This window comes from Capra hircus, chromosome 12, assembly GCF_001704415.2.
Source record: "Capra hircus breed San Clemente chromosome 12, ASM170441v1, whole genome shotgun sequence".
Classification (NCBI taxonomy): domain Eukaryota; kingdom Metazoa; phylum Chordata; class Mammalia; order Artiodactyla; family Bovidae; genus Capra; species Capra hircus.
This window is the reverse complement of record NC_030819.1, coordinates 57,799,203-57,826,853: the sequence shown is the minus strand read 5'-3', so window position 1 is coordinate 57,826,853 and position 27,651 is coordinate 57,799,203. Positions and strand designations below refer to the sequence as shown.

Sequence of the window (27,651 nt, the reverse complement as noted above, 5' to 3'; positions counted from 1 at the left end):
AGGGAGGCTGGAGGAGGTTTAGGTGAGCTCCTGAAATCATTTCACCTGCTTCTGTCAGTGAAGCGTGACCTCCTCTTTTTTCAGTCATTTAAAGCCTGGCCATAGACGCATACGGGCTTCTCAGGAGGCACTAGTTGTAAACAATCTCCCAGCCAGTGCAGGAGATGCAAGAGATGTGGGTTCGATCCCTGGGTCAGGAAGATCCTCTGGAGAAGGAAATGGTAACCTGCTCTAGCATTCTTTTTTTAAAATTTATTTAATTGGAGGATAATTACTTTACAATATTGTGACAGTTTTCGCCATGTATCAATATGAATCAGCCATAGGTATATATGTGTCCCCTCCATCCTGACCCCTCCAGTATTCTTGCCTGGGAAATTCCATGGACAGAGGAGCCTGGCAGGTTACAGTCCATGGGGTCGCAAAGAGTTGACACAACTGAGCACAGTTGCATACACATAGATGCATACAAAGGGGCATTTAATTCTACCTTTTGAGTGATCCTTACAAGATTTTACAACACTGTAAATCAACTGTACTTCAATAAAAAAATAAACATTTTTTAAAAAATTTAAAAGACTCCCCCCTCAAATTTGACATGATTTCTCTTATCCCCAATCACCTTCTCCAATGGACTATATTTAAAAAGGAAAACGCTCATTAATACTTTTTTCATTATTCCAATAGTATAGGATCATTTCCCCCACAAACCTCAGGAGTCACTCTTAGGAGCTCACACCAGCCTCAGACGCATAATATGTTTTCCTAAGAGAGTTTTTCGAGCTGACAAATACTCACTTTAAGGTTGGATAAGCAGTTGTTGAGGAAAACGTGCCACCTGTTCAGGAATAGCTGCTTCTGGCTGACGCAGAGCAGACAGGTCACCAGTGGGTACAAGGCCTGAAGAGAGAGAAGAGGAGACCACAGGATGATGTAATTGCAACCACTCAGGTAACACAGGCTCTCTGAAACCACCGTCCATCTGTCCAGCTCCCCCGTGTGCCATATGGGCCAGGCTCTGTAATGCACTCACGCCCAACAGGTGCCTCGAGGAGGTGGGCATTTTGCAAGTATTTCTGAGAAGGATGGAAATGGAATACTCTAGAGTTGTGTATAGGATTGGTCTTCCTTAGTAGCTCAGTGGTAAAGAATCTGCTTCCCAACGCAGGAGAGGTGGGTTTGATCCCTGGGTTGGGAAGATCCCTTGGAGAAGGAAATGACAACCACTCCAGTATTTCTGCCTGACAGTTCCCACGGACAGAGGAGCCTGGCAGGCTTCAGTCCATAGGGTTGCAGTTAGATGTGACTTAGTGACTAAACAGAAACAACAATGTACAGAGTAGAGTGAGTTTCATGGATCATAAAGAGAAATCTGATTCACTGATTTAGTCTTCCCTTATGAATTTAAAAAAACAATCATAGATCACTCTCAATCCTCTGGGGAAAAAAAAAGGAGGAAGGCACACTGACTTTGAAAATGCTTCTGTTTCTTCTGCTCATAAACATCTATTAGTTCGTCCCTGTCTTGGAGGTAGGTGTATATATTTTCTTTTGCATGCAATCTTCCTGTAATTAAGGAAGATTCCTCAAAGAAATGTTATTGCCCTGGTAAACGCCACCAAGACAAATTTAACCGCAGGAGGAATTTGCTTACAACCGAATAAACAGAGGTGCTACTGTGGTTTTCCTGCTTAACTGGGCAGGTTTCCCGCAGCAACTGGAGAAGACAGAAAAGCTGGTGGGTGGTTTTTACAGTATACTTGCAGAACTCTCTGCCATTTTGCTGAACCAGATAGTATATACCTTAATGGCTCCCCCGAAAACAACGGCTAGTGAGGATTCAAACAAAAATATAACTGGTTTATCCATTAACTTGAATTAGCAAAAATCTATTGCCACAGTGAGATTCAGTGCTTAACATTCCATAAACTTGCTTTTTTTTTTTTAAATTAACTTAGTTTTAAAGTGATGTTGAACTACCACTATCATTGAGAACAACTCTAATTATAGCTGGTAATTCAAACACAAAATACAAGCAGTCACAGAGTCCACAGAATGTAGACAAATGAACAAATCTGTCACCATGTCTAGCAAAGCAACTCTGAGTATTTGCTCAGATAATGGTGGTAATGTTCATACTTTAAAGATTAACATAAACAATACTAGAAATCAGCAACCTAAGCAACCAGCTTCCTCTATACCATCGCAGGTACAGCTGGTCTACCACCTTCCACTTCATAAACTAGAGCTTTATTCACCACCCCAGACTTTGTACCACTCCCAGGCCCAACAGGTGTTGTGCAGAGGTGGGCATTTTACAAGTGTTTCTGAGGACAATTGAGATGGACAATGGAGGAAAAAGGGTGATGTAATTTAAAAAACTTCTATGCTGCCTTTCAGCACAAAAGCATTCCCCAAAACTGTTCTTTCACCCTTCAGAGAATCTTTCCCATGGGCAACTCTCCGTGTTCTAACTCCCTTTCCTGTCTGGTTCCATTTTGATTCTGAAAATCAGGATGGGAATTAGCCAGTGAAAGTTCCTTGGGCTTGAGAAGAGAAACTTTTGTTAGCATCTTTAGCCTCCAGATTGGAAAAGGTACAAATTAAAATAAAAATTAAGTTAAACCAATCCTTGAACATAAATAGCAGAATCTTTAGGACTAGTAGGGTCCTTGAGGTAAGATGGTCTAATTCCCTCCAGTTACCATGATTCAATCAATGTTTAATATTAGGTACCAGCTCCAAATGCTGAAATGCTGCCTCTCTGAGAATCCCATGGACAGAGGAGCCTGACAGGCTACAGTTCATTGAATCACAAGAGTTGGACATGACTTAGCGCTTTTTGAGAGAGCTGTAGGTAATTCTCCCATCTGCGGAACTCTTACGACTCTCAAACAGACTTCAGCCTAGGAATTTGGGTCACTGCAGTTTTGTGTTTTGAATTTTCTCATAGTTACTAACCAAGGAATGCTTCTTTCGAGAAGAAAGTTCCAGCGTGGTATCATACAGGCTTTCAACGAAGTTTCTGAGGCAGGGAACATTAACTTCATTTTTAACAGCCTGAAACAGAGATGCATGTTCATATTATACTTAATGAAATTGCTGATTCTCTAATCCAATTTGAAAAGATTCTTTAAAATGAAAATGTAACTTACAGCAGCCACTGGGACAAGAATTTCAACAAACAGCCCAGCCAAGGCATGTTTGATATCTTTGTCTTTGACCTCAAGAAAGTAATGTGCACATTCCTGGGAAGCAGAAAGAGAGTCAAGGGAGGGAGAAAGATTGAAATGTGCACAGAAAATTGTAGGTAAACAAATTTAAGTCAATAGGTCTTAATTCAGTAACACTCAATAACATCACATACACCATAATCTAATTTTAAAAACTCACTGGAGTCCAGCATTTATATTTAAGTTCACAATAGCCTCCAATGACATTTTACAGGGCTGGTTTTCTCACTCTCCCCCCTAATTTCTATCCCAAAATCATGATGCTGAAAGGACAAAGCATCTATAACCAGTAAGCAGGTGTTCATCCCCTGACTTTACTGGTTGGTTCATTCATTTATTTCCAACAAATTGCTATTGACTAGCTACTATGTGGGGGGACCCCGGGTCCTTGAATAACCCACAAATACAGATCCCCAGATAATGTAAACATGGGGAGAGACGCAGAAGACATTCAACTTGTTTTAGGCCCTGACAACCCTGGCCACAAAGATGTTTACTTGTTAGCCTTGACATTTTAGGTGTTTATTGTTCGGATAGTTTCATGAGCAAGTCTGGAATGCTTCCCTTTCCCACCTGGGACAAGGAAACCTTTGGAAGCATTCCTCCAGCAAGGAGGTCTTTGTCTGTGGACTCCTGACCCCAAAGGGTGCTTTTGGTTGTCTGGGGAATAATTTATTAGAAGAGTTGGCCTGTTTAGAATTCTGCCAGCCCCCTTCCCCTTCCTGACCTTTTGGGTCATAACTTACTGTGGTCTTTTCCAGATGTAGCTTTCATGGAAGAATCCAAGGCTACAGGTACTTCTGATGACATGTAATATGTGTATCAACTATTACCACTTTTTTTCAGTCCACATTGAGACTATCAGCAGCAACAGTTACTCAAGTCCCCAGTATATGAATATCATACTCAGTCCAAGACAGGCATTGCTGGCATGCAAAGTCTTTGAGACTGTTTTCCCTATACAGAATGGGGCATTATGGATCCCAGAATTATGGTCCTTTTCCTATATTATTTTGCATACATATGTAAATATCATCTCAAATTGTGATGCACATACACATATACACGAATCATTAGGATGAGAGAGAAATAAATAGTATTTACTGAGTCCAAGAATGTCCAGAACCACCTTTCAAGGTGAGGGTCACTGTTACCACTCTGCAGGAAAGGTAAGCGAAGCTGGGAGGAGTTAGGTTGTGACTTGTCCAAGGTCACAAAACTGGTAAGCTCTGAAGCTTGAATTCCACAAGTTTGATATGGGCCTATATTCTTCTTTTTTTAAACAGCTTTATTGAATACAGTTCACATACCATGCAATTCACTCTTATAAAGTATATAACTTGATAGCTTTTAGTATATTCACAATTGTAAATCTTTCACCACGATCAATGTAGAACCTTTTCATCATCACAGAAGGAAACTTTGCACCCGTGAGCCGGAAGCCCAGCCCGCCCTAAGCACAGTCACCTCCTCCAGCCCAACACAACTAACCTATTTCCCGTCTCTGTGGGTTTGCCTCTCCTGGACATTGGCTATCAGGAATAATGCTTCTATGAACACTTACATTCAAGATTTTGTGTGGGCTTACATTTTCATTTCTCTTGGATATATACCTAGAATTGGAATTACTGGATTGATGATTGATGATTCTAGATTTAAATATTTGAGGAATTGCCAAACTGTTTTCAAAAGCTGCTTGTCTATTTTACATTCCCACCAGCAATGTATGAGGGTTACCACTTCTCTACAACCTCACCGACAGGTAACTTGCTGTCATCTGTCTTTCTGCTTATAGCCATCCTAGCAGATATGAAGTGGACCAACCTCCACTCATAACCCTGGTATTGAAATTCTTTATTAAGATTCCCACTAAATCTAATTCACAGCACCATTAGAAAAAAAAATCCTTCAGATACTAAAGTTTTAGGAAATCTAATACAGTTGTACACTCTGGGAAATCCTTATTAGCAATAATTCTTTAGTACAAAATGGTGAACACTGTGTCACGGACACCTAAACCTATATGGTTTAGTTGATTTTTATAGTAAGTATAAAAAAGATTTCATTACTTAAAGTTCTGATGCCTAGAAACGTTAACACTGCCAACTCAATGCTATTGATCTTAAAAAGCAAAAAATAAAGCCATATTTTATTAACAGAATAATATGCAACCAATGAGTGAAAAAAAAGAAAAAAAATCTACAAATAAAATTCCACTGTACACCTACTCCAAAGATGATATGAGTTTAAAAATGAAATTATATGCCTGAAATTCTATTACTAGGTTATGAAACCCCCTTGCCGGGAATGCAGGAAACACAAGAGACATGGGTTCAATCCCTGGTTGGGGAATATCCCCTGGAGGAGGAAATGGCAACGCACTCCAGTATTCTTGTCCCCCAAATCCCATAGATAGAGGAGCCTGGTGGGCTGCAGTCCAGAGGGTTACAGGGAGTTGGACACTCTTAAGCAAATTAGCACATGAATTATTGAGAAAAAAATAGGAGGACTTTAGCGAACAGGTCCTCACCTTTCAGGTCAGTCACTCTTTGGAGGGAAGATGCACAAGTTCCCGCCCAAGACAGTACCTGCATAAACTGAAGAGAGGCCTCAAAGTCCTCCACTGGATACATCTTAATTCGAAAGAACTTCATCCCCATTATCAAGCTGATGATGCTTTGAACAATATATGGGCTCTGCTCTTTGTGCCGTAATTCTTTGAGCTCTGCCATAAATTTCTTCTTTACAGCAGGGAATCTAAGAAGAGGACAGGAGTGATTTGTCAAATGATGGGTAGGAATGTGAGGGAAACGCAGGCCTCCGACATCCGGGAGTGACGGCGCAACTGACGGGGACCCGTTCCCAGCAGCTGACGGACAGTGACGGGCGTTCTGTAACAGTCTTGATGTTTGGGATCTGGTAAGAGTCCAATCTCGTTTCTTCCCTTATTCTACCAGACGCTCAACGTCTCCTTCAAGCTAGGGAGAAGATGCAAGGTTATTTAGAGCCCTTCAAAATGCTCTAGCTCTTAAATTGAGCATGATGAAAAGCTCCATTTCCCCTGGCTTAGCAATTATCTGGGTACTTACAGACCCCAAGGGCCTGAAGTATCCAATTGTGAACAGATGAGCAATAATATATTACAGGAGGCCAGGTATTTCCAACAACAACAGCAAATAATGCCAAGTCATATTTCTACATCCATTTACAAAATTTTCTGTTGTTCTTTCTTTTACAGTTTTAGGTTAGTGATTATTGAAAAAAATATTTTTAGGTTGAAGGAAAAATCTAGTAATGGGAAAATTCAAATCATTTCTAAATGATGACTAAGCTGTCTAATACATGTATGGGATTTTACAACTAAAAAGAGACGATCCCCAAGGAACTTAGGGTATTTACACAGTTTGAAAGTAAAATAATATTAATAACATTAATCACAACATTGTCATTAAAAGATTAAAAAAAGAAAAGATCCTAAGAGGGTGGAAAAGTAGACTGTCAAAGTGCCGAAGGGTAAAGGAACAGAAACAAGCAAGTTATCCAAGCGATATCTGAGATGGCTGGTTTGACTATTAGTTTAAAAAAAGGAAAAACAAGGTAAGTTTTCTAAGATTCACTGCATTCTGTTTCCTGGGTCTATCACCCTGAGTTTCCACATAGGATCACTTAGGAACAAGACATGACCAGAAAGGGTGATTATGTTCATAAAAGTTGAAGGCCAATTAGCAGAATCCCAGAAGTTTGGAACAACAACTCTCAACACCTCAGAGCAGAAATTTTAGGACGTATAAAGTCAATATACAGACATAGTTTCACCAACAGGCAGTACAGGGGGTGTATGTTTGGCAAGTTGGGTGGAAGGGGCTTCATGAGAACTGGCCATTTTCTTGTTCCTGCCTTGAGTGCAGGAACTGTTACATTTGGTAACAGTTTTTTAAAATCATATTTTCTAAACAATTTATGGATTTTTATGTCTGCTGTGTAGAGTAAAAGAATTTTAAGAAGGCAGTGGAGCAGCAAATAAGTAGTGAATGTGTTTCCATTTTCTGAAGAAACAGATCAGAAGATCAATGTGGCAAAGATGAGACTCAAACACAGATCTTCTGATGTGAAATCCAGAAATGTCCACTATTCTGTCCACTATTCTATTGACAGTCATGAGCTGTGAAATGTAGTCCCCACCCTATTTAGGACAGTGTGCAGCTTAACTGGGAAGATAAGACAATGTAGCACTGACCATGAGCCATGTGAATAATAATAATTTCAAAAATAATAATAACCATTACTATTATTTGAGCTATGTTAGCAAGTGCCTGGAAAATCCATGGACGGAGGAGCCTGGCGGGCTGCAGTCCATGGGGTCGCGACTGAGAGACTTCACTTTCACCTTTCACTTTCATGCATTGGAGAAGGAAATGGCAACCCATTCCAGTGTTCTTGCCTGGAGAATCCCAGGGACGGGGGAGCCTGGTGGGCTGCTGTCTATGGGGTCGCACAGAGTCGGACACGACTGAAGTGACTTAGCAGCAGCAGCAGCAGCAACAAGTGCCTGGGACTCTTCCTGGATCTCTCTGGTCCTTCAGGAAGGTGAAATGCCCCAACCCAGATCATTCTTCACACAGATCATATTTCACACTGCCCTTTATGTGAATAATACACCTAAAGGGGCTGGGGGCAGGCACTGGAGAATGAAGGGGCTCTTTTCAGCTGGATAATCAAAGAATACATTAGAGGGGGTTTCTGTTGGGGTGAAGGGTGAACAGAGCTCTTTAACCAGGGACAGATGAAGGACAGGAAGCAGAAACATCATGGCAAAGAGACAGATGTGACATTTCCAATCAAGATTGTAAAATTTCACAGTTTCAAACTAGACTTTTTAAGAATTCCATTCTATTCTTTTTAATTCAAGCTATTTACAAACACCACAAAAAAATCTATGGTTTTAATTTTGAAATGAGAGACTGTAAAAGGAAAAGGTAACTTTATAGGTTAGAGCTATATGGTTTTAAAGCTCACATGATACTTAGAAACCATGCTTTCCTTTTCTAATCCATGATGAAAACAAGGAGAGGTAGGGAAAGGCAGGTTATTTGTATGTTACTATTTCAACATTCTCACCAGTTAGTCGCTAAATGTCTATTTTTCATTTAAAATTAAATATGGCTATGTTTTACTTTAAAAAGTTCTAAATGACATAAACATGTTATTTTAAAATAAAAATAATCTAAAAACCTACTCATACTTAAAAGTTATTTTCTCTTAAAATAATTTTAGGGAAAAATAAATTTCAATAACCATGCTTTTAGTGTCCAATATTCTTTAGTAAATACTGTAACTAAAAAACTATTCAGTCTCCTGCTTTAAAATGTATAGAATGCACAGTATTTATATTATTAAAGTGAGAATATACAATATATACATTAAAATTATATCATATAGAGAAGAATTTTGAAATTATGAATCTTAAAAAACAAACATCACTATTTAAATGAATATACCAGACTTTAATCCCCAAAACTTACCTTAGAAAAATCTAATTTTCACTTTAACTTTGAAAGTGCTAAGACCCTGGGTGAATATCACTTAATAGCAAAAAAATTTCCTTCATTAATGATAGGAATTAAGCACATTATCACTAGTAAGAGTGAAAATAGTATTTCTGCTAAAACTTAAAGACCAAACTAAGCATTAATAACTACAGTCAGAAAGAAAAAAAGTATTTTTTATATCTTACCACTGGGATCTAGATATAAAATCTAAAATTAGAATTGTTACATTACTCAAGTTTATTTTTTTAAGAAAGATAACCATCCTGTATCAGATAAGCATACATCCTTTTTTTCCCCCCACCGAGAACAAAGGAAGCAGTAATTTTCTAAGGCGACAATAAAGAAATGGTTCTGGTATACTAATGAGAAGAATGTAACATGATAATTTGTAGTATGATACCCATTTAAGACTGTACCATCAATCAATAAAGGTTAACTCTATACTGACCATTTGAGAATTTATCACTGTGATTACTATATATTACTGCAATTACTTCAAGAACCTATTGGTGAAAGCATTTTCTTGTGACTAGAAAGTGCTGGACAATTATCCAAATTGAGGCATTTGTTATAGCCTACTATTGCAGAACTGAGACAAATATTGACATCATGAAAATTAAAAAAGTCACTACTGGCAAGAAACAGTGCCTCAGTGGATCATAAATCTGACCTAATGTGGAAATTCCTACAACCTTCAAATGTTGTTTTAATTATGACATCTCTCAATTCATTCTCAATTGAAAATCGATGTAGCTAAGGAAAGTCCTTCTATAGTAACCGATATTGTTAGGTATAGTTCACAAAAACTAAGAAAAACACAAGAAGTCATTTTTGGCGTATTAAACTTTCCAAATGATTGTATAAGAGTTATGCTGGGATAATTACAAAGGAATATGATGAGATTCTCAGGATTTGACAAAGCAGCCAAAATACATATTAACAAGTCATTTTCCTGATCTTTTCTAGGTATGAGGTAGAGACATATGAGTTAATTTGCCAGATAACTGTAACTTATCCCTTCAAAAAGCCAGTACTTTCATTATTTAATTGTAATAGAAATCTCTCCAAAATGCACTATACATTTTTTTAATGACTCATGAGCCACCATTATTACAATGGGCTATATAATAAAGGTACAATATATATTCTCATACAAATGCTCCAGGTAACTCTGCTGTTTAGTTCTTATATATGCTTGGGTCAGTTTCTTTCCTCTCTATTGCTGTCAGGTTTTGAGGCTGAAATTTCTCATTGCGTAGGTGTACCCATCTCTCTTTCATCTAATGCAGATGTTTTATGTATTAGAAAAGAATAGTTAGTCAAGATGAACAGACAACAGGGTCAGATTAAAAAAGTCATGTCAAGGAGTTTTGGGGGTCTGTTTCCTGAGTTATTTCTACTCTTTGGCTAGTTAAAGTTGCTGAATAAGTGCTTTTAAAAAAGTTTTGTTTTTTGATAAATTGAGTGTTTCCATGCTGCTAAGTTAGGAAATTCCATCTCTCGAAGATAAAAATCTTTCTGAGGGTTGCATTTCACAAAGATCAGGGCATCACTGTTGTTCCAAGCTGGTCTCTTGGCTTGGATTCACACTAAGTTTCTGGCTCACTTGGCCTAACTTAGGCATTCAGGATCTTGCCCGATTTGCCTCTGGGTTGAATAAGATGAAGATGGGTGAACAGGGTGTGACATCACTTTTGGAAGAAGTTTCTTATTGCTAATAGTCTAATACCATTTTGTTCTAGCCTGCTAAATAGTGTTATGGGGCCAGATAAATTTAGCAATGAGAATTTTCCAACTTGTTTCCATGACAGAGTCTGGGACATTTTTAGCTCAGCTGAATTAAGTAAGGTCTATAGTAAGGGGACATTCTAGAATGGAATTTTCCCATTCATGGATGCTATACCGTAACCACCCACTCATGGAATATAGAAAACAAGACTTTTAAAACCGATAAACTTCTGTATTTCCATACAAATCTTAAAATTATTTGTTCTAGTTCTGTGAAAATGGACTCTGAGGGAGAGGGAGAGGGTGGGATGATTTGGGAGAATGGCATTGAAACATGTATACTATCACGTAAGAAATGACTCGCCAGTCTATGTTCGATGCAGGATACAGGATGCTTGGGGCTGGTGCATGGGGATGATCCAGAGAGATGATATGGGGTGGGAGGTGGGACGGGGGTTCATGTTTGGAAACTCATATACATCCGTGGCGGATTCATGTCAATGTATGGCAAAAACCAATACAGTATTGTAAAGTAAAATAAAGTAAAAGTAAAAAAAAAAAAAAACAAACCCAATAAACTTCTTTGGAAAATTGAGCAGGAAGAAAAGTACTTTGGTTAGGCCATTTCCTTCTTGGAGGCGGCAGTCTGGTAGTATCAGGCCCGACTGCCAAGTGAAAAAGGTAATAGAGAAAACAAATTGGAAGAAGACGTGGTACTTGCCTCAGGGAGCTTCTAGTGAGGTTCAGCGATAGGACACACACAGCAAAAATAAACCCTAAGTTTCTTGTAAGCGCACACACTTCCCCTTTCTGGGAGTAGGGCCGGATAGCACAGACACTCACTTTCTTATGGTAAAGGATTCTGAGGTTCACTTACTTAGCTTGTGCCAACACGCCAATGACTTCTGCATACAGGTCTGCCACAATGTGCATATTGCCAGTGTTAGGACCAAGGTACCTAGACAAGATCCAATCAGACAGGTGAGGAATCCCCCTGGTCATCTGAAAAGAGCAAACTCGATTTCATTTTAAGCACCCGACTTCTTCAAAATTTGAAGGAAAGAAATTACTTTACCCTTCTTTGTACTTAAAGTGCTTGAAAGCCAAGTTAATAACATCATGTATTAAACTGTCTATTACAGGATGAAGTGGAATCTGGAAAAGAGAAAAAAAAAGATGGTTCTTAGCTTGGAAGGGAACATTAAAGATCAAATCAATAAGAGTACTTCCAATGGACTATAGACAGCCTTTAGCCATCAAGCAATATAGTTCATGTGACATGGTATTTGAAATTCATGAACAATTTAATAAACTTAGACCTCAAAAATATAAGTTGCTATCAGATAAATAAACCTTATCTAAAGGTAACATTAAATTGATGACCTACCTGTTTCAAAACTTCTATTAATACTAAAGAAAAAATAAAATCAATGGCGAGGTCCCGTCTTTCCATTAAATAATCTCGCTGCTGTTCATCACTGTAAAAATTTACAAAATTCACATTAAATAGGCATTAAAGACATTCTCCAAGTGATATAATTCATCAAAAATCTAGGATTCATCCCCAATGGACTGCAAATCAATTTTGTTATGACAAGACTACAGTGATAAATACACACTGAAGTTATTCCTATAATAAGTGTGGTGCGATGGACACACTGTGGATTAGAGTATCTGACATCATATTTTAAATGTTCAACCAAGTCAACTTGAGCCACTATTTGGGAACCTACAATTTCCTCTTGCGGACTTTCTTAAGGCACCTTTCAATCTAGGAATCCTATCATCTTGAAGATGGAAACAAACATGACCCAGGGCTCCCAGGCTAGAAGTAGACACTTAGAGGATCTTGTGAAAAGATCAAAACAACAGAAAGAAATAGTAGGTTACCAATGGGAGTAGGACTGTAGCAGGTGGACAAGGATCAGTATTAAATTTTGTTCCCCCTGCCTTCCCGGCCCTTTCTCTTGACCTTTTGCCACTTGAGATTAATGAGAGGAAGAAAGAAGATGTCAAGGGGTGGTGGAAGAGAGAAAGATTAAAGAGCAGATGGACGAAGAGGTAGAAGGGGCAAAGGAGAGTCATCTGAACTCATCAAAAGTTAGGGAGCAGAATAAGCACCGTCAGGAAGTGTGAGTTTTTACCTCCCTCCCTTCATTTCCTGCTTCTCTAATGAACTGATTGAGGGCTAATTTGGAACTGAACAAATGAAGTGACTGCCAAGCTCCTTAGCAAAGAACAGTGGCTAAGAGCATTGGTTTTTGGTGTGGAACAGTCCTGGGTGAAAATTATGGCTCTTCCACTTACCAGTAATTTTTCCATTTACAAAATGGAAATAATAGGAGTCATTATAGTAAGGTTTGCTTGAGTATTAAAACGTGTAAGTATTTAGTAGAGTCTCCCAAACACACAACTGCTCAGCACTTGTATATTAAATAAAATTCATGAGAAAGGATGATGGAATTTGGATTTGTCAGGCAGATATTTTCAAAATACTTTTAAATACGGAATGTTTTTCTCTTCAGTCCAGAGAGAATGAGAAGAAAGCATATAAAAGATTTAAAAAAAAAGAACTTTGGAGGAGTTCTGCAGCCTTGAAAGCGTCCAGTTAAGCCTGGTAGGTGACAGAGCAGGTCAACAAAGGAAGCTGCAGCTTTAACCTGCAAGGGGAAATGTATGAACCGGGTAGGAGCTCATTCTTCAGGATCATTAACAAACAGTCCTGCCAGGAGGGAGAGCGATGGACCAAATCATCTACCTGGAGCCCTTCAAGACCCACCAGAATTAGAAAGTGCTGCTGCCAGATGAAGGGAGGGGAGGAAAGCATATGGAGTTACGTTAAACAGAGGGCGTCTGCAAGTCTGACCTAGAGGTTACATCATGGAGAAGAGAAACAAGAAGTACGTAGGCCAAAGGGAAGGCAAACTCTCAGAGATGGCCAGCAGACATGGAGAGGGGAGGGCTACTGGGGTCTTCAAAAGGGGCCTGAGGACCTTGAGAAAGTAGCAAAACAAAAAAAATTGGGGGGTAGAAAGAAATTAAACTCCTGCTTCGATTTTATTTGATCAGTCAATTTATGCTTTCAAATAAAAGGAAGACATATACGTTTCCAATAATGAATTCACGTTGTTGCTGGTTTGAGGTCTCTCTGCCAGGAGCCAGAGGCATCTGACAAATTTATTTGGCAGTCAAAATGTTGATATTATACGAATCTTAGAAATCATACACAATCTTAGAGATCATAACCCAAATACACCTCCATCACATTTGACTGTTTTCAGTTGCTTATGCTTCTTCCTAAAGTTCTTCTTTTCTTGTTTCTACAAAGAGAAACCCCAATGTTAGCTACCTCATATTCTAGAGACCCTCATTCTTTTGGTTTTCTCCAAAACACATATTCTCTCTCTTATTTTAAGCTTCCAATTGCTAACTAAAATGCAACTGAATTGAACTTCACTGTACCAATTCTGTATTTGATCTTGTCAATTACTCTGATCTCCTGGAAATAATCAGTAACACAATCTAAAAACCAATTATTTTCAATCCATACAGAAATCAGTTTATGAAAAATTTAATTTTAGTAACTCAATTCTGAAAAAAAAACTAAAACTAACTGAATTAAGCTCATTCAAACTGTCCCACTTTCCACCCCTAGAAAGTTTTAGTATCTATTAATAAACTGCCATGTTATATGGGGAAAATACTAAATTAATAAGTGGATGAACTTATTAATCATACAGACTGAATCATTTTCAGACACAGAATTGAAATTCTACCTTTAAATTTGATACATTAAAAAGTATTTATGAGAAACTGCTAATTGGTATGGGTTTCTTTTTAGGGTAGTAAAAATATTCTTGAATGAGACGATGAGATGGCTATACAACCTTGTGAATAAACTAAAAGCACTGACTCACACACTTTAAAAGGATGCGTTTTATAGTATATGAATTATCTCCATTAAAAAAATCCTTCTTCAACTAGAATAATTATTCAATATACAAGTTATTAATCTCTCCTCCAAACAAAATAAGTAAATAAATCTTGCATAAAACTCAAGCATATTGCATAATGAAATTACAAGTTCAGTTGACATATAATTTGGTAAGGTAACAGGTCTTCAATTTCAAGAGAAGTTTACATATTTTTAAGCACTGGAGTGTCAAGAAACATGAGAGGGATAAATCACTCACAAGTAGTAGTTAATATCTGATTTTCGGAGTGATTAATTTCCATTATATTGTCTTTAAAAGCATTAAAAAATGTATAATCCATTTGGAGAAATCTGCACTTTTAAAACAATCTCTCATTTTTTTAAAGAAAGGTAAATGTATTAAACTTTCTTATTTGCTACCTTGCTTTATTAGGTTGATTTCAAACACACAAAATTATACCTATTTACTTAGAACTCCGGGGGACATACATTCATTGGACAGCTCAACCAAGCGTCTTAAGTTTTATGGCTGAACAGCACAAGTAGTGGCAAGTTCTACTTTTCAAATCCACAAGAGAAGGGAACCACAGAACAATCAGGCAAATCTCAGCCAGAAGGGAAGCTAGAGATGGGGTGATCTGACTTCCCACTTTTGCCCATGAAGAGGCTGAGGTTCAGACAGGTGGAGAGTTGCCCAGACTCTCATGGCTCACTGGTGGCAGTTCTGGGACTGTCCCTAATGTCCAATCCACTCACCTTCCCACTGCAGTACCCTGGGCACCCCAGGTTACAAAGTGAATCCGAATATCTAGGGAATGTCCTTCAGGGCCTGCTGTAGGCTTTCTGCCTTTAACTGTGCACCAGAGGAGAGACAGCCCAGGAGAGAAGCAGGCAAGAGGGTTACCTGGGGTCTTTGACACCTTGCCCCCACCACTGGCAAAATAAAGTCATGGAACCATTTCAACCTGTGGCGGCTCACAGCAACTAACATTCCAAAGGTGCCACCTGCTAGAAAAGGGGCCCTGCAACCTAGGCTCAAGTGTAAAGAGGTCAGAAGGTCTAGTGGCATTCCCAACTCCCACTCAGATTGGTTTCTTAGGAAAAAATAAAGAGAAAGAATAATCCTCATAATCCTTATATAAAAGAAATGTACCTTTTGGATTTATTGCTGGTTCTTGGTCTGTACTCATGTGATTCATCCTCAATGCCATTTTGCCTTTTATACCAGTCAAATAATGTACGTAGAATGGAAGGCAGGCAGTATTCAGAAAGGGAGCTCATTGAACTGATGACCTACAGAGAAAAGCAGGTGATTAAAAAACTTGCGTGGCACTGCCAATTACTGAGAAACTTTTCATTTCACAAATAACTCCAAACCATAGGCACTACAAAATATTCTTATTCATCACACTCCTCTCCTTAATAATCTTTTTAGTACATGCATTCCCAAGAACCCAAGTTTCTTACTGTTGACAGATGTTCTTCATACAATAATAACTTTGTGGCTTAAGAAAGTTAACTACTTTGACTCCCTTTCATTCTAGAAATCAGATGTTAATTGCATGGACTGCAAAGAAATTATTTTCCCATACCATCTAAGAAGTACAGTGCCTTGTACTTCTTAGATCCTCAAAAATGCTTGTTATACAAATACATACATTAATTAATATAATTATACTAATGGCTTAGGTGAAATAAACAAGTCTACCCCCCAAATAACCTAAGTAGTAATACAATATATGGTTTTCTGCCAATAATCAATCATACACAATGTGAAATATGCCTCAAATTAGACTCAATAAGTAAGTAGCAATAACATACCCTGTGTTAAAGGCAAACATCTCCCCTCTTCTTCAAAAAACAAACATGCTTTTGATAGATGAGTTATTCTACTTTCCTTATTTTGGAAAGATTCCTAATCTTTTACTAAATATCATCCCCAAAATGAGACTCAATCCATATCTCACATGCAAAAATGATATCAAAATGGATCGTACACCTGAGTATAACATCTAAAACTATAAAACTTCTGAAGAAAATATAGGAGAAAATCCTTGCCACTTTAGGGTAGGCAAGGATTTCTTAGGGACCAAACCAAAAGCAGAGCTCATGAGAATCTGACCTACTGAAAATCACCAAAATCAAAAGTTTATGCTTTTAGAGGGATATTGTTAAGTGATGAAAGGACTAGCCATAGACTGGGAGAAAATATTTGCAAAACATCTCTCTGATGAAGACCTTATAACTGGAACATGTCAAACTACAATGAGTTAGGTCTTAACTACTTAATTAACAAACAGTACAGGCAAATCATAAAACCTAGTGCTGATGAGACAGTGATAAGAAGAACATGTTCATACACTACAGATAAAAGAAAAAAACTGGCATAAAATCTGGAAGGTAATTTGGAAATACCTATCAAGAACCTAATAAAATCTTCCTTAATAAGTCTACTCTTAGGCATTTCTCTCAAGAACATAATTAGAGATGAGTAAAAATGTTTATGACAGCCTTACTTAAACAAAAAAATGGAAACAAATGTCCAACTATACGTGTAAATACCTTCATCCAATGTAGAATTTGATGTAGACTCTCTCTGAAACCATTTACAATCTTGCTTCAGAAACACTTCATGTTGTAAAATGTTCAGGATATGTTAAGTGAAAAAAGAGTGAAAGAACCTATATAAGTATAGGGCTTCTCTGGTGGCTCAAACAGTAAAGAATCCACCTGCCAATGCAGGAGACCTGGGCTTGATCCCTGGGTGGGAAGATCCCCCAGAAAAGAGAGTGGTGACACACTGCAGTATTCTTGCTGGGAAGTACAATGGACAGAGGAGCCTGGTGGGCTACAGCATATGGGGTCACAGAGTCAGACATGACTGAGCAACTAACACTTTCACTTTTCTTTCATTGTATAAATGTGCAGGCATAGAACATAAGACCAGGAGGAAATATACTAACATATTAAGAGTGCATATTAAAATCAGGAGTTCTCAGGAGAGAGATCACCGGAGAAAGAGGATGGATGGGAGTTTAAGAGAAATGAAGGTAGGATTTTACCTGGACCTTTTAAAAAAAGGGTAGAAATTTAAAATGATAGTCAAAAAAGAAACTCAGCAAGGAGCCTAAGCAGGAAATCCTATGGTTGTGAAGGTGCAATATAGTTGTTTGTTGATCATGATTGTATGATTAATGAGGGTTTTGAAGGAACTGAAAGAAGAAAATAGCTGACTAGTGTAGGGATTCTGGCACACCAGAGTGAAGGGAAACAAAGTTGATGATTTTAAGTTGGAACAAAATCAAAAAAGGTACTTGAAAGTGAAAATGAGTCGTGTCTGAGTCTTTGCAACCCCATGGACTGTAGCCTACCAGGCTCCTCTGTCTATGGGATTTTCCAGGCAGGAATACTGGAGTGGGTTGCCATTTCCTTCTCCAGGAGACCTTTCTGACCCAGGGATTGAACCCAGATCTTCCACAATGTAGGCAGACACTTTACTGTGTGAGCTATCAGGGAAGTCCAAATACGGTACTTAATGCCAGTCTAAAAATTTTTCGTTTTCTTCTCTAGAAAGTGAGAAGCTCTGAAAAGTTGCTGAGTACAATACTCAGCTCATAAAAATGGTGTTTGGGGAGGTTTAATCTAGCAGTGGCATGCAGGCTGGACCAAAGGCGGTTAAGAGAACACACACACACACACACACCACACACAACACACACACACACAACACACACAACACACACACACACCTTGAATAGAATAAGGATAATCCTGCAACAGCCCCAGGCACATAATGCTCAGGGCCTGAGCTGGGGAGGTGGCAGCAGAAATGGAAAACCTTAGTTAACCTAAAATATTTCCGTAGTTAAGCAGGCGAGACTTAACTTCTTTTATAAAGCAGGCAACTGGAGCAATGGAAGATCAATGCTTCATGTCACCAAGACTTTCCACTATCACCTTTAAAGCAAGCCGTAAGACTGAACAAGGCAATGATGCTGTATTTCTCAGACCCTATTTCTTGACAGCTTATTTCATGCTCTCTCTCTTATATGTATATAATTCAACATTGTACATTATCTTTAGTTATGGGTTAATATAATAATATTAAAAAAAAATAGGCTATTGCTTTCAGCCTGCCTGGTGAACCTAGTCACTCACTCTTATAGGTTTTTGTAATTTTAAAATATCGTTTTTTTTGTTTGTTTGTTTTTTTAAAAAGAACAATCCGCTACCCCCACCCTCCAATACTGTAACATTCACAGTCATAACAAATTTTCCTGCTCTTCCTGTGGATAAAACAGCAGAAAATTTTTGGAGGAAAGCCACCTACAGTGTGTCAAGGGGTTCGTTTACTTGCTTTCTCTAAAGTTACCCGAGCATCAGAAGGATATTTTCGTCAAGTCACCACCATCTAAAATATTTTGAATTGATAAACGAATTGGCTTTCCCTAGTGGCTCAGTGGTAAAGAATCTGCCTACAATGCAGGAGACCAGAGTTTTGATATCTGGGTTGGGAAGATCCCCTGGAGAAGGAAATGGCAACCCATTCCAGTATTCTTGCCTAGAAAATCCCATGGACAGAGGAGCCTGGTGGGCTACAGTCCATGGGGTCGCAAAAGAGTTGGACACGACTTAGCAACTAAATGACAACAAAAACGGAGGGGGTTCCTCCCACAGGGGTAAAGGGTTCAGAATTCAGAGTCCCTGACCATGGGGTAATTCCATCTTAATTACTGAATCTGTAATAAAATCTTAAAGTAGCTACCATTATATTTCAATAATTTAAGAATACTTGTGCAAATCTGGATGAGATGCTAAGGAGACATGATAACTAAATGGAATGTGGCATCCTCAATGGTAACCTGGAACAGAAGACACACATTAGGGAAAAACAGATGAAATACAGAGTTCAGTCCATAATATTGTACTGATGCTGGGTTTCTTAGTTGTGACAAATATATCTTGATAATGTAAGAGGTTAATAGTAAAAACTGGGTGTAGGGTATATGACCACCTTCTGTACTACCTTTGCAACTTTTCTGTAAACCCAAAACTACTCTAAAATTAAACACTGATTTAAAAAAACATTGGGTGGGATATGCACAAGCTCCTTTACTTACTTCAGACCCATCAAGGTGATAGAAACCTGTGTCTGACTCTTAGAGCTCTCCAGGTAGAGCATTCAGCTACTTCACTTAGGTGTAACCCACAATCCTCTGGAGAAGGGAATGGCTAACCACTCCAGTATTCTTGCCTGGAGAATCCCGTGAATAGAGGAGCCTGGCGGGCTACAGTCCATGGGGTCACAGAGTCGGACACAACTGAATGACTAACACTTTCATATTCACGTTCCCCTTAGAGAATGTCAATACTGTTCTTCAAACCTCGACTGTAATAATTTTTTCTATGCCTGAAAAAGCCTTCCTAAAGGCATTCTTGGTATTATATCTGTTGAGCATACTTTCCATGGCAACTACACTGAGACCGTCTTAGAAGAGATGAAAGGTCAGCATGGGGTGGCTGTGTGTGTTTTTTCCATCTCTCTGTTACTGCCCTTTTGAGTTCAGGCTGTCAGGAAGGAAGGGTGGAATTTGCAAAGACCTGGCCCTCAAAGCTCAGGAAGGGAGTAAAGTCTAGCTGGCTTCTTGGTTGCTCAGCTCCTTCATTTACGGGAAGCCGAGCCAATGGTGAGATGAATTCTAGCTCTGTGTCGCTGTGAAAGGGGAGGAACATTTACAAAGATGTTCTTGTTGCGTTTAAATGATCATATTCTTCCATCACAGATGAGCTAGGTATTGGGCAGCTTGAGGACCTGAAGTACACAGAATCACAGAACTATTTCATACTGGTGTTTTCTTTTGGGGGTGGGGGGATAGAGGGGAATACTAAATGTACTTTGCAAATGTTTTCTTAATGTTTACTTTGGCATTTTATACATAAATAGGCTAAAAGAGACTGTCCATTATGCTGTAGCTATGACATTAATTTTTCATAAGTATATTATTATACTTGCTGAATGCAAAGAAGGAAACTTCAGACATAAATGTATGAATAATTACTCAGTGGAGTCATTCTGTATTTTACAATTATAAGGCTGACTACTCATGAGTGGCGCATTTAATAGATAATTTTAAAGTAACTTCATTGATGGTTTAATTTCTCAAACTAGTTCAGGTGGCCAAGTGTCTCCGGGGTAAGGTTCTCTCTATGTGATACCACAAAATATTGATCTATGAAAGCAACTCAGATGCAATTTCTTTTCTACTTGATCACATTTCATACTATTGCTAGATTAAAGTATTTCAATGAGTGATGACAGACACCAAATGCTTAAGAATAATTTATTATAAAACTTAAAAGTGTAAAAATCTATTTGTTAAATATGTTTTCTTGCAAATTAGGAAAAGATCTCCATTATTTCATTTTAACATCTTTGTCCACTTTCTGGTCCACTTCCACTGGAGAATAATTTAAGAAACACCGAATAACACTAATGTGAATCCAAAGCAAGCCAATTTGTTTTTACTCTCACTTGCTTCTATATTTTACTTTTTACTTATACACTTAAAATAAGATTTTCACTGAACTGCAGCATGAGACTCAATGTTGAAGCACTAGAATTTCATCTGCCTTCTTCTGCAGGAAAATTATTGTTACCCAAGGTGGTAAGAAGTTTTTTAGTTCTATTATCGATTTGTAAGAGATGTATGTTACCATGTGTTTCCTGTCCATCGACGGCATTTTTAACGTTAAGGAACTAAATGCCACAAAAGGACATAAACATATACCATCTAGAAGAAAATCCCAAGAGCAGTTAATGAGAATGTTTGAGCAACTTATCTGGAACTTACAGACAGGACACCAGTAGAGAACAGGTCACAATGAACTGTAAACAGCTGCAACTACTCAAAGCAGCCGATCTGAAGACTGATCTTCATGAGCTGAATTTTCGTAATTTCATTAGTGTACTGGAAGATCACACAGTTTTGGATTCAAGTTACAGCTTTGCCCTTCATAGGCTATAATGAGCTTGGCCACGTTGCCATTTCTTTGAAGCGCTAAATGGGATCTAATCCTTCTCTACTGGGCTTTTATGGAGACTAAAGGAGAACTATAATGCGTGGGGCTCACAACAGACCTTCAAACATGCCTATTTTGTTTTTCCCCTCTTTCATTTCCAAATATTGAAACTGAAGCTCAGACATAAAATATTTTGATTTTGATAAGATCATAGGCTAAATTAATGACTGAAGTTGATGACAGATTTAATCAGAGTGGATAAATGTTGCTTTTAGGTATAGACTCGGCCCTCTGGATCCACAGATTCCACCAACCACAGTTCAAAAATATTTGGAAAAAAATTCCAGAAGTTCCAAAAAGCAAAACTTCAATTTGCCACTCTCTGGCAATGCTATGAATCTTATTTATAACTATTTATGTATCATTTACATTGTAATATATATCATAAGTAATCTAGAGATGATTTAAAGTATACGGGAGGATGTGTGTAGGTTATATGCAAATGCTATGCCACTTTACATAAGAAACTTGAGTGTCTGCAGATTTTGGCATTCAGGTAGGCCAGAGGCCCTGTAATCAATGCCCTGTGGGAACCCAGGACAATCACAGTGGGGAAGAACAAAGACCCATCTATCTCATACTCAAGCACAAACTATCAAGGTGTCCATTGGAACCTTTTGTTTAGCTTGCATTCCTGAACTAAGCCAACTTTTCTGGCCCCCAGCAGATGTGAACACAGTGCCTCCCAGAAGGTTACTGGAGATGCCTCTGAGCAACGCGTGTCCTACATTAGCTCCGAACAAGAAAAGCAGCAACTCCAGACTCCCTGAGCTCGCTGCAGGCACAGCTCACTCTAAAGTGAATGGGACCCTCACTCTAATTCTAAAGGACCCTGAGATAGAAACTGTTCTGGAACCAGAAACAATCTGTTGAAAAAACCAATTATCAAAAGTCATGAATGATTCGCAGAAACCTCAACCATCATGAACAAGGGTGTTGAGCCCAAATGTAAATGAAGGACAAACACACACACAAAAAAATGAGCAAACCCAACAAAAATGAGCAAGGAGATACCGAGAGCAGGGAAGTGGTCACCACAGGGAAGAGGTGGTGGACAGGAGAAAGGGTACATGGGGTCACCTTTATGGTGACAGATGGAAGCTAAACTTTGAGTGCATTGCAGTGCATATTGAAATCAAATTATAATCCTGTACACAGGAAACAATTTGTAAAAAAAAAACAGGACATATGCTTGGTAGAAAGGCACAGCCTTAAGCTCTTGTATTACACGTGGCAGAAGAGGGTTCTGTAGACACACACAGCCCTCATTTGACTCTGCTCTCCCCTCTCTGACCCACGCAGAGACTGGCCCCTCTCTGGCCGACTGCTCCATCAGCCCACCGTGTACTGCTGATGCTTACTCTTCCTGCTTCACTCTATCCCTGCACCTGATTTCTGCTCTCGCCACAGTACTGTAACACACCTGCCCTTCTCTCTAGCATCCTTTGTTGTTGTTCACTCACTCACGTGTCTGATTCTTTGCAACCCCATGAACGGCAGCACACCTGGCTTTCCTGTCCTTCACCATCTCCCCGAGTTTGCTCAAACTCATGTCCATTGATGCCACCAGGGAGGCCACCCAACCACCGCATCCTCTAAAATCCTTCAATCAGTTTAGTGGCTTAGTCGTGTTCGACTCTTTGTGACCCCACGGACTGCAGCACACCAGGCTTCCCTGTCCATCACCAACTCCCAGAGCTTGCTCAAACTCATGTCCATCGAGTCGGTGCTGCCATCCAACCATCTCATCCTCTGTCTCATCCTCTAGAATCCTTAGCTGCTCCCTTACCTGACTTCCACTGCACTTGAACCATACCTTCTATTTACATTGTAGCGCTACTTGTTCAGGTATCTGTCTTCCTCCTAGAACTGGGAATTCCTGGAGGGTAGAAACTCCTCACTGCTTTGTAAACTCAGCACCCTGCACAAACCCTGGCATGCTTCGGGCACTTGATGTTTGTTAAATAGAATGGAAATGACTCCAAATCTTCGTTGAAAACTACCGGAGCTTTTCGTTTCTCCTTTTCTTAATCAATATTGATTCTTCTTATATAATGTTGCTTATAATCATCCTTTCTTTCTACTTCTCTGCCTCCGTCTTAGTTACGGCCCTTTTTGCCTCAAGTCATTATCAATGCCCCAACTCCCAAAATGCCTCCAAACTTGAAGGATCTCTCTAGCCATGGACACTGTTCCCATGGGCTTTAACAGCAAGTTATTTTGATCTTTCAGCTACTGACATGTAGATGGCGAGGTCCTTCCAACTGGCATCAAGGTCTTCCCCAGTCAGATTCCTTCCCATCTTGAATGCAGGGGCCACATCCTACATCTCTGTCTCACACAGGGTTTTTGTGTGTATGTGTGCACATGTACACTTACACACACACACACTCAATAAATGTTTGCTAAAATAAAGAACTTTATTACCTACAGGCCAGTTTTTCATTTATTTTCCTGTCAAGTGCTGAGTAATTTACACATTTAAAATAGGTTAATGGCAGTATATGTTTTCAGAATGCTGTTGGAAATCTTGTGTGTCTTTATTAATTCTCATTCACATAGGAGTTCTTCATCAGCAGGAACTGGGAACCTTCCAGTTCCTTCGATGGAAGGAAGGAGCCCACCAGGCTCCTTCAGTGGAGTCTGTAGCACCAAGGAGGCGTCCCTAGCATGTTCTTCTTCCATAGATGGACCTCCGTGTGAATTTAGATTAACATCCTTCTGCCTGGAATTGGAGTAAGGGGAATTACAGAATTTGGACCTTTGATATCAAAACGCTAAGGGAGCTTGATACATTCATGGCCTTGCCATAGAACCACAATTCTTATCATTTGCTGGTAACATAGTACACCAGCACTTTCAAAGGTGATTTGGCTGACTTTTTTTTTTCCCCTGCTGAACCCACAGGGGAACAACTCCAGTCAAGTTTCCTTCTGGCCTGGGAGTCGTGCTCTTTCAAATAAGACAGCTTTTGTGGGTTGGTTCTCTCCTGGTTCACACGTAAACTGATGATTTTACCATCAGAGGATAATCTTATGTGCCTTATTTGAAAGTTCTCAGTGACTATCTCACTATAGGTTCACTCCAGAAGTGTCTTTGATACAGAGAGATGTGTTACAAGTTTCCTAGGTGGTGCTAGGGGCAAAGAATCCTCCTAACAAAGCAGGAAATGCAGGAGACGTGGGTTTGATCCCTGGAGAAGAAAATGGCAACCCACTCTAGCATTCTTGCCTGGAGAATCCCACAGAGGATCCTGGTGGGCTACAGTCCATGGGATCACGAAGAGTTGGACATGACTGAACACACATTTTTATCTATTTATCTGTGTTACAAGCAGTGGTTCTTGAGTGTCAATGTGTGTGGCGGTCACCTGGGGGTCTCCTTAAGCTGTAGATAGAGTCTGCCTCAGTGGATGGGGGCAGGGCAGAGAATCTGCGTTGCAACATTTCGAGTAGCAAGGTTAAGAGTGTTATAGTTAATTAAGCAGCGAAGTTGGGATTTAAACCCAGGTCCATCTAATCCCAAAGTCTGTCTCTTTCCCACAATGCTGAAATGCAGAAATAGAGTGCTGAATAATAAATGAGAAATTGTGTTTAAGCTAAATTATTGGGGAAAACTACTATATGGCATGTTAGAATGCAAAAGTACTCTTCTCCAGGAGGTAAAAAGAAAGAAGTAGATTAAGCTGGAGCGGGGGAAAAGCACAATTTTTTTGAGGAACACAGAGTAATATAAGAGGACAGAGACAAAGAAGATAAAATAGAGTGAAAAATTGTGGAAGACAGATAATATTCACATCCTTAAAGAGAACAGAAAGAGCCACACTTGCTATGACTATAATCCCCAAGTGATGACCCCACTCACTCACTCCAGGTCCCTGACTGCCCAAGGAGAAGCAGGTGACAGCAACTGAGGATCAGGTGAGATGAGAGGACAGCTCCATGATCCAGAGAGGTGAAGCCCACACCCCACTCCACCAGCGTTCCAGGAAACAGCCAGTTCTGCCAGCGACAGAGTGCAAAGCCAGGGCCGCCTCAGCCCTCCAAGACTGGCTATGAGTGCAGACTTGTGAGATCGCACTCAAGGAACAGCTTGTGAAATAGAAAATGGGGGATTCTGTCTCAATAGTCAGGCCTTACATTTTGGGATTGAACACATCTGGACCTTAACAGCCAAAGAATTTTCCTCTAGACGCCACATTAAAGGCAATTTCAAAGCTACGGAAAGTGTACTCTGCGTGTGTTCTCCATCAGCTCACTTCAGTCGCTCAGTCATGTCCGACTCTTTGCGACCCCATGAATTGCAGCACGCCAGGCCTCCCTGTCCATGAGACAATATAAAACCCCTACTGTGTTAGACCAGCCCACTGAGATCCAGCAGGACTTTGTCTCCTCCGCTGGCACCGAGCGAGGTTTTTAAAGAACATGCTGTCCTCTTTGTCATTAACTACAGAAGTTTAGGAAACACCACACACACATCTCCAGCCTCCTCTGATACCATTATTCACCGTTCTAAACACACATAAAGCCCTCCTGAAGTGACTCAATTAGAATATGTTTATCATCTACTGTTTAGAGCCCGAAGTCCTTTAACCAGTCCTGATCTATTTTTCAAAGGACCTTCTTTGTATTTATTGTTTTAAATTGTTTTACTCACTTATCACTTTCTCTAATGAGACTCTAAGTTACCACATTGGTTTGTTTTTGTTTTTTAATTATTACTGTTTAGGTAGTTTCTCTCTCACAGGATTGTGAATTCTTGGAAGGCTAAAACTTGTCCTAGACGTCATCTCACCAGAGCCTAGTGCCGTGTCAAGCACATAGTTGGCATTCAACAGAATATTGGATGCAAACATAAGAAAGCTCTAGTGCAGAGATCTGGTCATCAATGGTACCATTTATTCAAAAGAATCTCAAAAAGTTTTTGAATGGAAGTTGCTTCATCTTTTCTCAGTTCTTTTAATTCTTATACACAAAGATCCCGCAAACAACCAACTGAGGACCTACTCATATTACTTCAGCACTTCAAACCAACAGGCATTTGTTGAATGGCTACTATAAGTTGTCACTATAAAAGCTGCAGGACTCAGTTCCTAGGTTCACACCCCAGCCTCCTCCTTGAAGTTCATCTACATGCCATAGTGAGTCCTCAGCCCTTAGCTTTGTACATTTTGAAATAAAAACCAGTATATAATACATATTACATACTTGATCAAACTGGGGGTCTTCTCCACGTTGTAGAGATTTTGTCAATGGCTTTTCCTAGAAAGAAAAACATGTAAGAAAAATTACCAGAGGCTCTTTAATATTTCAAAAGAAAGGCCATTACTGTTAAAAATTTTCTCATCTATTTCTTCCTTTATGGGAGAAAGAGAAGACAGTTTTCAAATAAGAAACCTCTTCTTTACTATTCAAACCTTAAAGTATAGTGTTTGATCACCACCACCAGGAGTTTTGCTATTCATCTTCACATATTTGACCAAGACATTCAAATCTGAAGTAGTAATTGGCCCTATGTATTTCAACGAAAATCACATGATAAAAACTAGAGAATTTGTTTGAAATTTTAGTACCTATCTCAGAACTTCACAGATAATAAAAAGTTAAAAGTGACACACCATTTCAGGTCCCAAGATTTAGAAACAAAATACATTAAGTCCCCTACATACAAATGAGTTCCATCCCAAGAGAGCATTCATAAATTCAATAAAGTTAGCCTGGGTACCCAACTAACATAATCGGCTACACAGTATTGTACTGTAATAGGTTTATAATACTTGTCACACAAATAACACAGACATAAAAACAAACAGTAAATAAAGGAAACATTTTAAATCTTACATAACCTTGAAAAGTACAGTATTACAGTACACCAGCTGGTGTACAAGGGCGTGTTCACATCTTTGAAAGTTTGTACATAGGGGACTTACCTTAGGCCTAACTATTGGTCTGGTGTTTAGGGACAGCCTACCAATCGCACGGTTACTAGGTGTAACTGCTGAATTTTGAGCATGATCTTTTGACTTGTAACACATCCAAATCTCAGCAAAAATAATCTGTGTAGTGACAAAGGTCTACACAAACAAATTTTCCTAACTGTGATGTCTTTGTTTACATTAAGAAGACTT

At 39.1% G+C, this 27,651-nt stretch overlaps 1 protein-coding gene across 6 annotated transcripts in view; it reads right to left on the bottom strand.

Annotated features, from left to right (window-relative positions):
• FRY (FRY microtubule binding protein) overlaps positions 1 to 27,651 on the bottom strand; it is a 328,278-nt gene that overhangs the window by 142,748 nt on the left and 157,879 nt on the right. For all 6 annotated transcript variants that reach the window (XM_013968161.2, XM_018056623.1, XM_018056624.1 and 3 more), the window contains 9 exons: positions 26,732 to 26,785; positions 15,598 to 15,737; positions 11,898 to 11,988; positions 11,586 to 11,665; positions 11,388 to 11,468; positions 5,822 to 5,990; positions 3,156 to 3,248; positions 2,962 to 3,060; positions 799 to 900 (listed from right to left, as the gene is read on the bottom strand). In XM_013968161.2, coding sequence (XP_013823615.2) covers positions 799 to 900; positions 2,962 to 3,060; positions 3,156 to 3,248; positions 5,822 to 5,990; positions 11,388 to 11,468; positions 11,586 to 11,665; positions 11,898 to 11,988; positions 15,598 to 15,737; positions 26,732 to 26,785 — 909 coding nt within the window. The remainder of the gene's footprint in view (positions 1 to 798; positions 901 to 2,961; positions 3,061 to 3,155; positions 3,249 to 5,821; positions 5,991 to 11,387; positions 11,469 to 11,585; positions 11,666 to 11,897; positions 11,989 to 15,597; positions 15,738 to 26,731; positions 26,786 to 27,651) is intronic.